The sequence below is a fragment of the Atractosteus spatula genome, chromosome 17, assembly GCF_055471065.1.
Source record: "Atractosteus spatula isolate fAtrSpa1 chromosome 17, fAtrSpa1.hap1, whole genome shotgun sequence".
In the NCBI taxonomy this organism is placed as follows: domain Eukaryota; kingdom Metazoa; phylum Chordata; class Actinopteri; order Semionotiformes; family Lepisosteidae; genus Atractosteus; species Atractosteus spatula.
In genome coordinates this window covers 16,487,950-16,504,228 of record NC_142722.1, presented here as the reverse complement: position 1 = coordinate 16,504,228, position 16,279 = coordinate 16,487,950, and the positions used below count along the sequence as shown (strand labels likewise).

The 16,279-nt window shown below is 41.6% G+C and overlaps 2 protein-coding genes across 2 annotated transcripts in view; one reads left to right on the top strand and one right to left on the bottom strand.

Moving 5' to 3' along the window:
• The window catches only part of inpp5jb (inositol polyphosphate-5-phosphatase Jb), a 37,143-nt gene extending 26,928 nt beyond the window's left edge, over positions 1-10,215 (bottom strand). The window contains exons 1-2 of the mRNA XM_088936091.1: positions 9,890-10,215; positions 9,367-9,458 (exon numbers count right to left, since the gene is read on the bottom strand). The gene's annotated coding sequence lies outside the window, so the exon portion shown is untranslated. The remainder of the gene's footprint in view (positions 1-9,366; positions 9,459-9,889) is intronic.
• A 3,531-nt stretch (positions 10,216-13,746) lies between these two features.
• On the top strand, positions 13,747-15,400 carry LOC148819215 (dual specificity protein phosphatase 18). Its single transcript, XM_088935707.1, has one exon. The coding sequence runs from the start codon at positions 14,380-14,382 to the stop codon at positions 14,956-14,958; it is 579 nt and encodes a 192-aa protein (XP_088791833.1). The 5' UTR covers positions 13,747-14,379; the 3' UTR covers positions 14,959-15,400.
• The last annotated feature ends 879 nt before the right edge of the window (positions 15,401-16,279 follow it).

Here is a 16,279-nt window from a genome sequence, read left to right as displayed (position 1 = left end):
ACAGACTCCTGACTGTTTTACTGGACTCTGCACCATGTACTGTCAATCTGATCACGCCGCACTGCACAAGATGAATTGGACGAGGGGATTAGACTTTTAATGGCAGAAATGGCCTGTAGTTATTAAGCTCAGAGAGGATGGATCAGACCTTGAAGGAGGAAGATAAAAGGTCATCCTTATTTTAAAGTCTTGTTCTGCTGTACTGGTTCTGTATCCGCTGTTCAAACACATCTGTGGCTGGATTCTTTTAAAAATAACAAAAGAACGAGAAAACATCTGTGATCGGAGTGTAGTGCAATCGGTAGTGTCCCATAATGAGGCTCAGAGTGCATCCCAGGAAATGAGACTCATGAGTGTCAGTGAAACTGGGTTTTGGATATCACAGGTTACAGCTGTAGAAATCAACATTAAGTAACCTTCTAATAAAGTTTATTTCCAATGTGCACATTTTGTAAAAATATTAAAAATGTGTGAATTAGGATTTAAATGTCAAATTTTCATTGTACCCTGCTGTTATCTTTTTATAAAGCCTACTCCTGCACCTTTCATATTACAATCACTGCATGTTCACCTAGTCATTTAAATGCACTGCTTGACTTTGCCGAACGGTAAGAAAGTTTCTTCTGTTGTGGCACCGAAGAGGCTTATATGAGTTTCTTAGAGGTTAATAAGGACACCTGATTAGGGACAAGAAGACTGAGCAGCTGAGGAAAGTAGAAAATACCTGCCAAACACCAAAAAGACAAAAATACGGGGCAGGAGAGATGGAAACTAATGTGAAAGATGGACAGATAAGGAACGTGCTGAGTTAGGCAAACAATGAGCGCAAGAGAGATAATCATCACTGAAGCTAGCAGCTTGTAGCTCACAGCCAAAAGACAACGGCTTTCTTCTCTGTGCTGCTGCGACGTGACATTTCAGTGCAGGGGCTTTCCTGTTGTGCCTGCTGAACTGTCCACCCCCTCTGTGGTGGAGAATGCCATACTCCTAATGGCTGTGATCCGGCACTGTAACACAGTGACAGCCTTCCTCTAAGTCAACACTGACTGTGTTAATGGGTACCTGGAGAGACTGTGTGAGAGGACCAATAGGTTTATAAATGAACATGGAACAGCTTTATAAGCCTCCATTATTCAATGTTCCAATGTTCTTTAAAATGCTTATATCACATTAGTGTTTCTACAATTGGGATAATGAATGACACACATATACTGTATTGGCACATATTCAAGGTCATAGTGTTTAATTGTGTTGTGGAAAGTATAGAATAATTATTGGAATATGTTAAATTAGCTAGGCAGCTCTGTGTCAGTCACCATACTGCCTCAAGGCAGAACTATATTACTGAGGCAGCCCGCGGCAGAAATTAAATAGACGTTTCATAATGGTAGCTCCTGGGTGATAAATATGCTGTATAGCTTCCATGTACAGTACATATTCGCATGTGAACTAAGCATTATTCTACTGTTTCATTTGCTACTTTCTCTACATGTACACTATATAAACCATTTTTCTTTTTTTTATTTGTGAGAATTACGCTGAGTAGTACTCTATTAAAAGGTTAAGTGAGAGAAAAGTGAGAAAACAAATATGGCTTTCAAAACAGAGCTAGATTAATGAATCGTGAAAATGTGCAACCTGGGTTCACAGGTTTTGCTGTTGCTAGAACTAAAGGCAAGAGGCATTTCTTCTCACCAGACACATGGTGTCTGCAATAACCAGGCCTAACCACATCATTAGAGCCTAGGACTGTAAGAAATGTTAGAAAGAAGAAAAGGGCATTCAGCTGCTCTGTAGAAACCACTAAGCTGTTCCACTGCTAGTAAGTAACTGATTTGACAATCTCATCCAGATGTTTGTTGAAAGTCACCAGCCTGCCTGGGTAGCTTGCTCCCTATGCCTGTCGCTCACTGTACTATATAAAGACATTCCACCTTGACCTTTGCTTTCCCTCATATTGTCCAGCAGTTTCCTTCGGTTTCAGGTTGTATTGTTGATTCTGAAGCAGTCCATTGGGTTGACTTTGTCTATGGCTGGCTTTACGGGTTTGGAATAAGCGAATCAGGTCTCCTCTTAATATTTTTTGTTCCAGACTATAAAGATTCAGCTCTTTAGGTCTGTAAGTACTGGAAACTTCTTTAAGGAATGTACTTGGTTAGTCTTTTATGGCCTGATTCCAGAACAGATGATGCTTTTTAACACTGTGACCACAATTGTACAGAGTATACTAAAAGTGGGCTAACAAGCACATTGTATAATTTTTGCATAACACCTCTTGATTTAAATTCCACATCGAAGATAATGACCCAACAGGAAGAGGCCGGATTGTATTGTGGAATCAATTACTTTCTAGGAACCAAATGAGCATGAAGGGCTAACTACGCTTCTCTTATCTATAAGATTTCTTAAAAAAAAGTCCTTATTCTATCTTTAGCAGCCTGGCCAGTAGCTGTGTGGGGGACCTCCTGGGAAAAACAAAGGCTGCTGCTGGAAGAGGTGTTAGTGTGACCAATAGGGAGCTCTTGCTCTTTGGTGTGTGTGGGTCCTAGTGCCCCAGTATAGTATAGTATGTACTGCAAAAAGACACCATCCTTCAGATGACATGTAAAACCAAGGTCCTCACTCTCCATGGGCATTAAAAATCCCGGGTGTTTCTCGAAAAGAGTAGGAGTGTTACCCTGGTGTTAAAAAACACTCAGAGCAAAAGCTGGCAGACACTTTGTTAAACTTTAACTTCCCAACAAAAAAAAACAATTAAGCTGCTGAATATTTTGCTGAAAGAATTCTTTCTTGATTTTATCTCTTTAATGAGAAAATTGTAATTCAACTAATGGCAGCTCAGAACATCCCATACTCTGTGCTGTCCTTGAAAAGCACCCTGATAAGGAGTCCTATTCTTAGGTGACTTGTATCACTGCGCCTGGTCGTCCATGTGTGGAGGATAAAGCACAGGCTGGCTGAGAGCCAGACAAAGAAGAGCATAATCTGTACCTGTCTCAGAATATTCTATGTTATGGGCCATTAAAACACTAAACGACAAGGAAAAGAGCTGCCCGATCACAGCATTTTCTATTTAAAAGACTTTCCACTTCAGTAATGTCTACAAACAGCACTCATTAACATCAACTGCCCTTCAGCAGGCAGCAAAGCAGAAATAAATTATTCAACTTTCCAAAAGAATCAAATTCCTCTGGGGGACAAAGGTAAATTTGTGCTCTGTCTTGTCACCCAGGTACTTTCCTTCCTGGTGCCACTGAATTTGAATGTCACAGACAAGCAGGCTTCTGTCAAAAACTTGAGATGGAAAGGAAAATGTAACACCCACGGGAACCATAAATTGACTTTCTCACGCATCACACAAAGTAAAAATGTAAGCGATATGAAATTTAAAGGACAGACAAATTCAACAGGATGTTTCTGTGTTGGAGTTTACATCACACATCACGTCACTTTCAATAACCGATTATCCAATTCACGGCGGCCCGGAGACTATCCAGACAAGCATCTGACGCAAGGCATGCTGCACCCTGGATGGGTGCCGGTCCATCGCAGAGCAAACACACACACTCAGGCCAGGCCAATTTTACAGAATCCAAATAACCAGCATGTCTTTGGACTGTGGGAGTGACATGGCCTAGGCTCGCACCCGTGATCACAGAGCTCAGTCTGAGCTGGTGTGGCTGCCTTTACTGTGCCATTCAGAAAAGCCTCATGTTTCAGTGGACATTTTGTTTATTTTTGTATCCTCTGTTAGAGCTAAAAACCTGCATTCAGGAAGACTGCATTCAGCTTATTTGCACTAACCAGATAATATATTAGTCCTTTTTATTGGTCATTTGTACCAGTGCTGTTTTAATGGTATAAAGTTATTAGAGAGACAATATTAGAGGTTTCTTTACAGTAAAGAAATCTCAATGTATTCAATGTTGAATGTATTTACAAAGGAGTCTTTAAACGAGTGTCGGTCAAACATCAATCTGTGCGTTTGTGGTGTCCACAGTGAAAACACAGAGGTTGCAAGAGAACACGGAGGGGAACACTAAGCTGCCACCTGCCAAGAGTGAGCGTGCTTCCTGCCGTGTAACTGTGCCAGTCCGTAGACGTGCACAATTCACACTGACAATAACAAGCCCCGCGGGTATCTGAGCAGCGCCACAGCTGAATTCCGCACTGGTGCTCGATGCTCCTGTCCTCACCAACTGTTCAGCTAATGCTCTAACCAGGACCAATTTTCCCAGAAGCCAATTAACTTACCAGCATGTGTTTGGACTGTGACAGGAGACCAGAGCACCTGGAGGAAACCCACATGAATGCAGGGAGAATATACACGTTCCACACATACAGTATAACTCCCCTGGTCTGGAATTAAACCCAGGGCCTCAGGCCTGTGAGACAGCAATGCTAACCGCTGCGTCACTGTGCTTCCCCTTGACTGTACATGTTCACTTGATTTCATTCTACTGATCGAGTAGCACTATTTGGATTAGACCCCAGAACCTCCAGGCTGTAGGGCTGGCAGGGGGTTCAGGCAAGTTATTAATAAATTCTTCTTATTAATTTGGCTGACACAGTACCTTGCTCAAGGGCAAATAGCCTTAGTTAGCCATAGTTTCCTACCTGTGTTTAAGCTCTCTGGAATCTTCCCATTCAGACTCCAGAGCCCTAACACATCCATACGTCATCCTGAGATTATGGGCATTTTTGTATAACATATTCTAGTACAGGCAGCACATTGGCGCAGTGGTTAGCATTGCCGTCTCACAGCACTGAGACCCTGGGTGTAATTCCAGACCTGGGGAGTTATCTGTGCGGAGCTTCTATATTCTCCCTGTGTTCATGTGGGTTTCCTCTGGGTGCTCTGGATTCCTCCCAAGACACACTAGTAGGTTAATTTGCTTCTGGAAAAACTGGCTCTGGTGTGAGTGTGTCAGTGTGTGAGTGTCTGGTCTGGTGTGAGTGTGTGAATGTTTGGTCTGGTGTGAGTGTGTGAGTGTGTGAGTGTCTGGTCTGGTGTGCGTGTGTGAGTGTCTGGTCTGGTGTGAGTGTGTGAGTGTCTGGTCTGGTGTGAGTGTGTGAGTGTGTGAGTGTCTGGTCTGGTGTGCGTGTGTGAGTGTCTGGTCTGGTGTGCGTGTGTGAGTGTCTGGTGTGTGTGCCCTGCAATGGCCTGGTGTCCTGGTTATGCAGGGTGTATCCTGCTTTGTGCCTGCTGCTTGCTGGGATAGGCTCCAGCTCTCCCACAGCCCAGAGTTGGATGAATCAGTTGGAAAATGGATGGATATTCTAGTACTTTCTTTGATAAGCATAAGTCCGGTTTCCAAACCCAGCTGTCTAAGGCATGACAGCCCAGTCATCAGTAAAAATCTGTACAAATAGTGTACAACCATGATAAGAAAACCAAAGAGCAGCTGTGAAGTCAATGACCAGAAACAAATAAGAGCAGGTTTTGGAAAGAAGAGCTGATTACTAATGTTTACAGCACAGCTGGGCAGGGAGTAAAATGTCTGGCATTAGCAAACACAGGGTGCTGTCACCCAGAAGCTAGTTTGTAACTCCTAAAATGTTTTGAGCCAACATCGGCATGAAGTGACAAGAGAAATATCAAGGTGATGCTCCACCTCCTCAACTATGTCAAGCTACAAAAAGTACACTACTGTAGAAGTCCCAGGTGTAAAGGCCATGCATATCATACACACAAAGGGAAAATGAAAGGCATAAGGGTTTGATCTTAGTGTTCAAAATCATAAAAGGAACAGACAAAGACAACCTTTTCAGCCAGAAGAAAACCAGAGGTTTGGCTTCACATTAAGTAATTCCGGTGCTCGGAATATAAACAACTAATCAAGCAGTGGAAGTTGTATCTTTGTGATCCTTCAAGAAGCACGTTGATGAAAATCTTGGATCAATCATCTACTAGGGAAGAACCGAACGAGAAATATAGACCAAGAAGCAGAAAGAAGAACTGCTCCCCTAGGTGCCCACTCACTCAGGATCATAACAGCTGAGAGCAATGAGGAAAGAAAGGATATTTAAAATCACAGGCCTGTGTAGATATTGAGGAGACACTCCTGTCCTGTCAACGGGGATAAGAAGAAGACAAAAACCTGACAAAATGGCAAAAGTGATTTGTTTCTACAGCCTCAGCTAACTAGACAGTCTGATTTGAGTCAGCATCAAGCCGGCTCCCCATCAAGGCTCAGCGGAGAACTTACATGACACGTCAGACTCATTCACATACCCAGCGTGCCACTAGACTGTGACTGGAGCCTTGAGTTAACCAAAGAGCAAGTTCTGCCTCAGGGGAAAAAGACTGGGAAGGAGAGGCAGGAGCATGAAATCCCAACGAGTCTTAGGTGATCAACTGAACCAGCCAGTGTTTCAAGCATACAGACCTGCCGGGGAAAGCTAGCACATCCGACAACAGGCTTGTTTCTGTTGCCTGTTTTAATATCTCTTCTTCATATACTGTACAGTGTATTCAGGACAATGCGGAAATAGAGGTTGAAATAAGTCTCCCAGGATGTACAGTATTTGAACTACAACTCAGGAGTTCACCTGAAATGAAAGTTACTGTCATGGATGTCAGAGAGGCATACCGTGGAATGGCAGGAGAGCGAAAAATGATCCTATGCGTAGCGGCGAAACGGGGGTTAGCCCGAGCTCAGGAGGTCAGACGATGTTGGGTAGAAACCTGTGCCCTCAGGCCGCGGGGAGATGACCTGGTGCTGGGCGGGTCTCAAGACATACGACATCCGAACCCTCAATACTGAGTGAGGAGGAAAGGGTGACCACGAAATATATAGCCCCACACAAAGACACACCAGAAGGAACAGCATTCTACGCTGTTATTGAGATTAGAAATCTAGCTTGTCTTCGGCTGTTAACTGCATCTTTATAGCCTGTTACATTGCGATCAGTTATTGCAGCCTCACCGCCTTGGGAAAAAACATCAAATAGCAAATACTTAGAACCTGATCAGTATGGAGATGGGAGACCTCAATGGAAATCACAGTCACTGCTGTTAGTGGAGTTGGTGGACCAGCAGGTGGTGGTCAGTAGGCTCTGGGCCAGAATGTACTGTATAAACCAGTGTCCAAGTATCTTGTCCAGTGACTTTTGGTTGAGATGTTAAACCAAGGTCCTAACTACTTGGTCACTCAAGTTCCTAGACACCTTTTGAAAAGTGTAGGTATCCTGGCTAAACTGCACACTAATTTTGTTCAAACTGATCTCCCTAATGTTACTCATTAAATCAACTGGTAATGTCATTTCTCTCTTCTCTATCTGATCTGCTGTGCAAAAGGGCTCTTGGTACATAATGGCTTCCATGAATCTCCCAAGTGGGTGTTGCAGATAAAAAGCACTATAAAATTCAAAGAATTATTATTATTAATTAATACCTCTGTAATCTTCACTGACTGTCTCGGCCATATGCACCAGCCATATCTCAGTAGTGGTACAGAAGATAAATAATTAAAAATATGGGGAACCCTATGAAACTAATCATGGAACTACATGCATAAAATATTGTTTTTAAATAAATGTCAAACTATTCCTTGCTTAGTGTGTAATTAAAATTTAATATCCCCAATAAAACATTGACACCTTAAAATATTGATTTACTTGTGTTTTCTAGACAAAAAAAAAACCTCTGTAACAGAGAGCTAAAGAAAGCTGGGATATAACTTTCTATGTTTTTGTGTAAATTGTAGTAATTAGGGACTGAGATAAAAAAATAAAAAAGCCAACGTCTTCTTAAGGACAGCAATATACATTGATGTGATGATGAAGAGAAGTCACAATACAAATATTCTACAGACTTTAAAATGTCAGTGTTTGACCGATAAACTGGATTTATGGGTCATACTGTAGATATAAGTTCCGTGCCATTGTAGTTTAATACTATTGACTATGCAACACAATTAAGTACTTATCAGTTATTATCATATCACCTAACTGTGCTGGTTATATCAGTTTCCTACATTAATTCCATTGGTCTAAGTACTACTCACAATAATTAAAACAAATACATTAAATTGTACAACACTGTGCAAATAAGATGTACTTCCCTGCCCTGACATTTGTTTTATCAGTATTCTACCAATAACCCCCAACCCCCACCCCACTACTGTATGTCAAAGTATTATGGGCTAATTCAACCATTCTGGCAAATAATCCATTTTATAAGGACGTTTCCACTGCCCCCAAAAGAAACGAAGAGCCAGAATGAATGAAATTGACAATGTTAAAATGTTTACTGCATAATTCTAAAGAATTGTTAACCAAGCAATTATTTAGAAAATGTAGAAAATATGTAACATTTAAACAATAATATGAGATGGTCTACCAAAAAAGTATTAGTGTTTCATACACATTTTCTTTGTATAGTAGCTTCAAATTAAGATATTTTACACCGAATTCCTCAATGTAAATGAACACTACTAAGGTCTTTTAAAGTATCTATAGTATAGCTTACAGCAAAGTTCATAAAGTGAGTATTAATATATAATAGAATTTCATGGCATTCCTCACTACGTCTTGACCTTCCTATTTATTCAGTACTTAATGCATGATTTCCAAAGCCTCAGTTCAAATATTAACTCACATTATTTGCACATACTAACTACCCATTATGATGATAATCCCCTTCCAAGAAGCGTGAACGACTGGAGAAAGAGAAACGTGGAAGAGATTGTAAGTGGAGATATGATGCAAACGAATGTACAGTAGCTCAGTCTTTAGCGCCAACTTCCTGTTTCAACTTTACAGGGTCAGCACGATACAACGCTTTCAAAACAACGCAAAGTAACGCAACCACCAACGACAAGCACATGAGCAACTATGAAGTCGGATGATATTATTTTAAGTGCACCAATAAAAATAAGCATTACTTTTATATATTATATAGAACTACAAATTATTCGGGCTGTAGGCTGCACACTAGACACTTCGGATGTTTTTATTTCTGATAATAATTCATTTAAAACAAATAAACAAGACTGCGACCTATTTAATTAAAGTACAAGAAACTATTCTGCAAGGACAAAGAAGGGGTTGTATTTGCTCCTCGTGAGGCAAAAACACAATTCACATCCGAGCCTTCTTTTTTGTTGTTTATGACATTAAGTACTGATTTTTGACTGCAGACTGGACGATCAATGGTTGCCTGGGGCATAAACTGCACTAAATGACCGTACCGCACGCAAAAAAGAGCGGAGAGGTGTACCGTGCAAAGCAATTTCCGTTTCAGTTTTCGATACAGTGAGCAAAACACAAGCGCAAAACTGCCGGACAGATGCAGATAAATGTCACCGCGACGATCTTGGACGCTGCCGAGCTGTTTCGCGGCGCAGAGATGGGAGCGCTTACCTTAGCCAGGGCAGGCTGTGCTGTTAGATTAGCCTGCAGGGTGACCCGCAGGAAAGGCAGATGCGGACTTGACCGATTGGTGCGCTTTTAGTCTTGGGGGAGAAAAAAAATAAAATTAAATTGCACACCGTTAAATGAAAAGTGGTCTGCAATTGACTCGTCTTCTAATGTCCAGATGGAAATAAAGCTCTCGGAAAAACAGGTGCATTCCTTCAAAGTCTGGATAAATGTATCCCTTCTGCCTCAGTGTTCAAGTAACAGGAAATTTCCATAGGCTTGCCGTGTTATTTCAGAAGGATCGGGATCCGGGTCTGATTCGGACCTGCAGCTGGCGTCTCGCAGTATATAGGCGACGTATACACTGTATTAGCAAAATCAAGCAATCGTCTGTATTCGCCAGTTAATCTCGCAGCCAAAATGACAGATTTCGCCGACTACAACCGGGGATGTAAGCACTCATCGTGTGCCGGCGGCTCTTGTTCGAAGGAAACAGCCGTTTTGCTGGAATTAAAGGGATACATACATCACCACAGCTCTTGCGGTGCCGTGTGTTTCGGCTGCTGAAATGATGCTTCTCGGTAGGGCATGCAAACCAGTGCCTCGCCCGCCCTCTTTCCTGAATTGCTCCTCTTTTGCCGACTGAAAGACTGAAACCCCGGAGATGACTTTCACGGAGAATCTGTGAAGGTTGCTCAATGACGGCCTGATGCAAGCGATCTTACCAGGAAATAGGCATATATAGGCAGCGCGCTTAATGTGTCTATTTCTGCGGAATGTAACAAGCAAAACACTATGCAGTATCTGAAGACGATACAGCTTTTAGTTTCTTTTTCTACACTGTTCTGCACTTTCTTGCGAACAAGGATACTGTAAACGCACCAATTGGGTTGTTCGGTTTTATTCTGTTGATTATATAAATAAACTCCATGGAGCCTACGGCCAGCACACATTTCCATATCTCGTTAATGTGTGCCGTCCGGTTCGGTGGTGGCGTTCACATGAGGCAGCTGAAGTGACTCCGGAGCGCTTTCTCTCCGCCAACGCCTTTAATCATGAAGACAATAATTAAGCTAAGAGAGCACAGTGACATCAGGGAGCAGGTTCACATGGTTTTCACTGGTCAGCTGAACAAGAGCATGAGATTACCGTGCCTTTACATCTAAATGCAGTATCGGAGCCCTTTTAAGCGCGGAAGACCGCCACAGGTGCTATTTTTAGGATCCCTGTTGGATCTCCTTGGAAGGCAAACTGTGGGCTAAGATCTGGAGTGTTGTAACAACGGAGCACACTGAGCAGAGCCTGTGTTAAGAAGGGGAAGTGCAATTTTAAAATTGCTTGATAATGAGATATCGTGTTCTTGACATGACGTAAACGACTCGCGTTTCGCAGACAGGAGAGACGGCACCTCCAACTTCAGCGCCGGCACGCAGAGCTGACGTCTCACCCACTCGGTTATATAGGCCAGAGCACAGCCTAGTGAAAGTTTTAAAGGGACAGCTTTTATTATGCTGGTGATTGAGGTTTTGCATTGTATCAGCCAGGTCCTACTGACATCCGACACCAGTACACGACATCGGGTTCAAAATACCACACTAAGCGGAAAACATACTGTACATCTTTACATCCTGTAAGTGAAAGAAATATACAGTATGTAGCAATTTTAAAATGAGATAATGTAGATATGGAACCGGTAGAGAATGGATGTCAGCAATTTAAAGTGCAGAACAGATTAATCCCAAGCAAATCAGAGACTAGACCGCAGTGGTCGAAATGGGTTAATAAATCAATTAAATTATAAAATGAGAAAAAAAACACAGGGACAAAGATAACACTTTAAATGTGTTACGAAAGAGTAGAATTGAGTTAAAGAAAAGGAGGTTGCATGGACAGGTAATGAACAAGATCTGAGGCAAATATAAATTGGGATTCTTTATTCTGTATTACAAGAGAGAAAGAACAGTAAGACACAGAGCAAAAGGTTACAGAGAAACCTTAATGGGCAACTTGAATGATAAAAGGGAAATGGCTTAAATGGTAAATAATTCACTCAGGAAAAAATAACAACACGTTTCTCAAGAAGCACTTAAGATCAAGCTCCATGCCCAATAGTAATGAAAACACATTTCCAAATGTACTTAAGGAAACAAGAGACGTGATTCATTCTGTTAACAGATCTTTTGCAATAGTCACCTAAGACAGGAGAAAACTCACTGCTTAAAAAAACTGATAATTCCGTGAGAAACAAAAAGTATTTCTCAAAAAAGTCATTTCACAAAGTGGGATCCCAAGAGAAGGTCTGAATGCTTTTGCAAGGCACTGTATTACAGTCTTACAGGTACCTCATTTATGGTAGTGTTTCTTTATTTGTGCAGTTACCTGTACCAGCAGCATTTTTTTCTATTCCACTGAGCTGCCAGACATATTGTTATGTCAAGGGGGGGGCTATCAAAGTGATGGATTTGCAAGCACCCAATTCTTCACTACACACCTGTCTTTAGCAGATTGTCCCAAAAGCAATCAACATTGTGAGAAAATGATACTATTTTTGTAGAGGTTTAAACCAACTAAAGTGATATCGTTATGACCAATTGCTGTTATATCATTATTATCCACCTTCTATGTGGATGGGCTAGAGGCCAAGTAGGCTCCAAGGCTGGACTTGAAGAGAGACATGGTGATGACAGGAGACAGAGGACAGAAGCAATTGCACCATGAGAGTTTCCTTCACAGATGGGGACTAAAGAATTTATTGGTATTCTGAGCACCTGAATGACTGACTCCTGGCTTTACAAAAGGGACTGGTTTTATATTAGTGGAAATACTCTTTTCTTATTGGTGGTAACAACCAGGCTTAATTATCTCTCCTGTATTTACAACGATGTATTATTTTGACTGGGGGAAAAAAAGTTCTCATTTGTTTAGCATCTGTTTTAGAGAAGAGATTTAGTCCCAATTAGTATCTTTTATTTGATAAGACATGGACTCCCTCGGCTGTGTATTTTTAAACATGAGCTTTTTTTATATACAATTTGCTGCCTGTATATAACTTTGTTACCACACTGTACCAGAATAATAAAGAAAACACGTGACACTCAATATTCCCTTGTGACAAGAGGAGTGTAAATGCTGCTTTTTACAAATTTGCTTGCATAGCAAGCTGGTGTCGGAACATGATAATGAATGACTTCATATTTTGTTATTTTAACCCCTCTTAATTGTAAATTAAGGAGTCTTGTTGTTCTGCAATCTATTGTTAAAATGCAGTGTGTGCTGATGGGGGATGGACAGCAGTGGCCTTGATTTAGATTAGAGCTGTTAGAGGTAAAGGGATAGAAACTAGTTGTAGCGCTTGTTTGTCACCATTTGTACTTGTCAGTTTATTTAGGATTTGATTCCTTGTTGGAGAGAGAAGGAGAAGCCACGTCTTTAATCAGATTAGCAGCAAAAAAAAAAAGCCAATTCACTGACCCCAGGACTGGAGAGTAAAACAGGACAGTTTGATTCAGTTCAATGAATCAATTTGAAATAATTTCATTCAGCTGAATGGAATAGACCCATTGATTCACAGGACTGAGTCTGATTCAATTCAACTGCATAGTGCTGCTCTATCACAGACTCGGGGAAATTACTAAAATGCAGACAGACTTATTCAGTTATGCAAAGTGACACACCAGGGGACTGGGTTGCTGTAATGGGATATTTAAAACAGGCAGGGAAATAGTTCCCATTTGTCCTAGGACAGGTCCCAGGAAATCAGAGCACTGTGGGAGCGTAGGTGTGTTTTGCAGATAAATAAAGCACAATTAAGCCACCTAGTGTTTGTTCTGAGCATTGTCCGATAACTGAAAAGAATGGAAGACAGTGATGTGGACGGCACGGTGGCTCAGTGGTTAGAATTGTTCTTCCCCATGTTTGTGTGGGTCTCCTCCAACAGTCCAAAGTCTAAGCTAAAATGTAAGTAAGAAACATTGCAATTTCTACATGGCTCATGAGTATGCTATATTAAATACTGTATATATCAATCTATTGACTTCGTTATTTGTGATTATATCACATAATTCCTGGAATAAACCTATATTTATTTTATCTTAAGTGTGGAATACGTCTATCTTTAATGGCAACAACGACCATTACCGTGTGTCAGGTAGGTGCTATTAAAGCTGTGAACTATAGTATAATGGCACTGGAACGTGTTGGAAAAATGCTACGGAATAGATATCTTGATGGCACAAGAAGGAACCGGTCTATTAGGAAAAACAAACAGCTGTTGTAACGACACCTTGAGGAATCAGCGCCATCTGTCGACAAGCGCCGACAGCGACCGCAGGAAAGAGATTCGCCGTCAGATCGTTGCGGAAACGCGCGTATGAAGTTTGGACGTTTGCGGCCCTTGTAGTGAAGTAGTGAACCAGGAAGAGTTGGTGGTTTTGTCACAAAAAGATTTGAATTATTTTCAAAGTTGCATACGTTGCTGCTGTTTTAACGGAGAAGCGGAAAAAAATGTAACAACTAAAATTAATCACCATGTCTATGACGGCAGGTACTTTGAGTGTTTGGGATGTTCGGAGACAGTGCAGGCTTTAAAACAGTGCCACTGAAGACACGCAGCTGCACACATACATACATTGAGGAATACTCATTTCACTACATTAAAATAAATTAATTTTTATATAAGGCTGCTGTTTGCATGGCATTTGAGCTTCAGAAACGACACACGATTTTAGTGGAATACTCTCCGTGTCTTGTGTCTATAACGTACTGTTGTTATGTTACATTTTTAATTTTCAACGTGTTGGGGGGAAAAACATACCATAGCAGCAGACACTTGTGCTATACTATCGATTTTGCCGCAGGGGATAGTGTGTAGCAGAAAAGCCTCATTACAACGCTACGTTTCACTATATACGGTTGACAACGACCCGAAAGCTGAAGATAATGATCAAATAAACAACCCACAAGCCTCTTCCCAGCCGGGAAGCTGTATGCACGCATGTTTCCTGGCGTGCCCTATGCATGGCACTCCACACTCCCATGAATGGTGATAGTGTCGGTTCTACAGCCGCGTCCAGGCGGCTGTCAGGCCTGGTGCAGATCACAGACTGCCTTTACCTCAGCAACGGCTCTGCCGCCAACGACATCGCTCTGGTCTCCGCCTGCAAGATCACCTGCATCATCAGTGCGACCACAGACGCCCCGAACACCGCCTGCCCCTCGGTGAAGCACGTCCGGGTCCCGGTAACCGACTCGCCGCTCTCGCCCCTTGGCGATTTTTTCGACACCGTGGCGGACACGATCCAGCAGGTGGGAGAGCAGCACGGCCGGACTCTGGTGCACTGCAACGCGGGGGTCAGCCGATCGGCCGCGCTGTGTCTGGCCTACCTCATGAAGCACCGCAGCATGACCCTCCTGGACGCTCACACCTGGTTGAGGACTCGGAGGCCCATCGTGAGGCCCAACAGGGGCTTCTGGAAGCAGCTGATCAGCTATGAACACAAGCTTTATGGGAGTACCACAGTGAAGATGGTAGCATCATCCATCGGAGAGATACCAGATATATACGAAGAAGAAGCTAGGGATATGATCCCATATTGAGCATTACAATCAGCCATTAATGGCAAAACTGCAACTCTTTTAAGCTTCTGTACATGTTGATCTGATGTGATGGTAATATATACTGCATAGTGCAAGAATCAATAATGGAATCAATAATCCCATGGCAGAAACATCTTATGTGAAATCTCTGTTGTAAGGTCATAGCCTTACTCTGCCAAATAACTGCTTCTTACGGTTTTCTTTTTATCCTGTTAAATAAATAGTATACTGTACATTCATTAAGGATCTTAAGAATACATATCCCAAGGGGGGTTTCAAAAATAATTGTCAGAAAACTATAAAGTTATAAATCTATAAGGATTTCTCTACATCTAGAATTTGTCATTTTCTAATAGGGTTTTAAAATGCATATCCTTTATTGCTGCAAGTTTCTTTTATATTTGATTAATGTGCAATAAAATTAAATATTTCTGATTTATAATTTGATATGGTTTATTGAAACTGAAGGACCCAGAGGTGAGAATGTTTGTGTCTGAATGAACAAAAATCTCATAATGGCTTAGTCCCAAAAACCTTCCAGTATCAATGTGGAATTTGATAAGACAGTGTCATTTGCTGAATTATACTGATGTGACGAGTGCTTCATAAGCATAAAACTTTATATCCTACAGCAGGCATGAAAAAAGGAGAACAAAATGCAACTATCTGCTACATATTAACATTAGCTTAGCTTTAAGTGACATCTAGTGGTTATTATGAGAAGTTTCTATCAGTCTGAATTTCAAGAGAGAATTTTTTCTGAATAGCATATGGTGCACTTCTGCATTGAGCAAGCATGGTAACTGACACATTCAGAAACTTGCGGTGCTTTGCCACAGATCTTATTAGGCTAAGTTAGTTAAAGTTAGGCTAAGAAGGTAAAATACATTTTATTTTTATAGACATTTTTTAAGTAACCCAAAATATAAAGTACAATTGATTTGTAAAACACCGTTTGACTTCATCAGATAAAAATAAATACATCTCCTCTGTAAACATCCATCTCTCCATTATCGGTGAAATGTCCCTCCTGGCTTGCCATGGGGCAGGAGGTAGGACTGGCAGCACACAGTCACTCTGTTCCTGGTTGAGATGCCAGTCCACCACAAGGCCACTGAGCAGAATGCTTTACTGTAGAACCACCTGCTAGATCCAGGCTTTCACAGCTGGAAAGAAAGCAGAATAACAGGACGTGTGCGACAGCAGTGGTACATCACTGTGAATCCCCCCCCCCGCCGTTTAGTTCCGGTTTTACTAGCAGTGTCTGGGATCTCACAATAAGATAAACATCTAATAGATCTACTGGTTAAACAAGTATCCC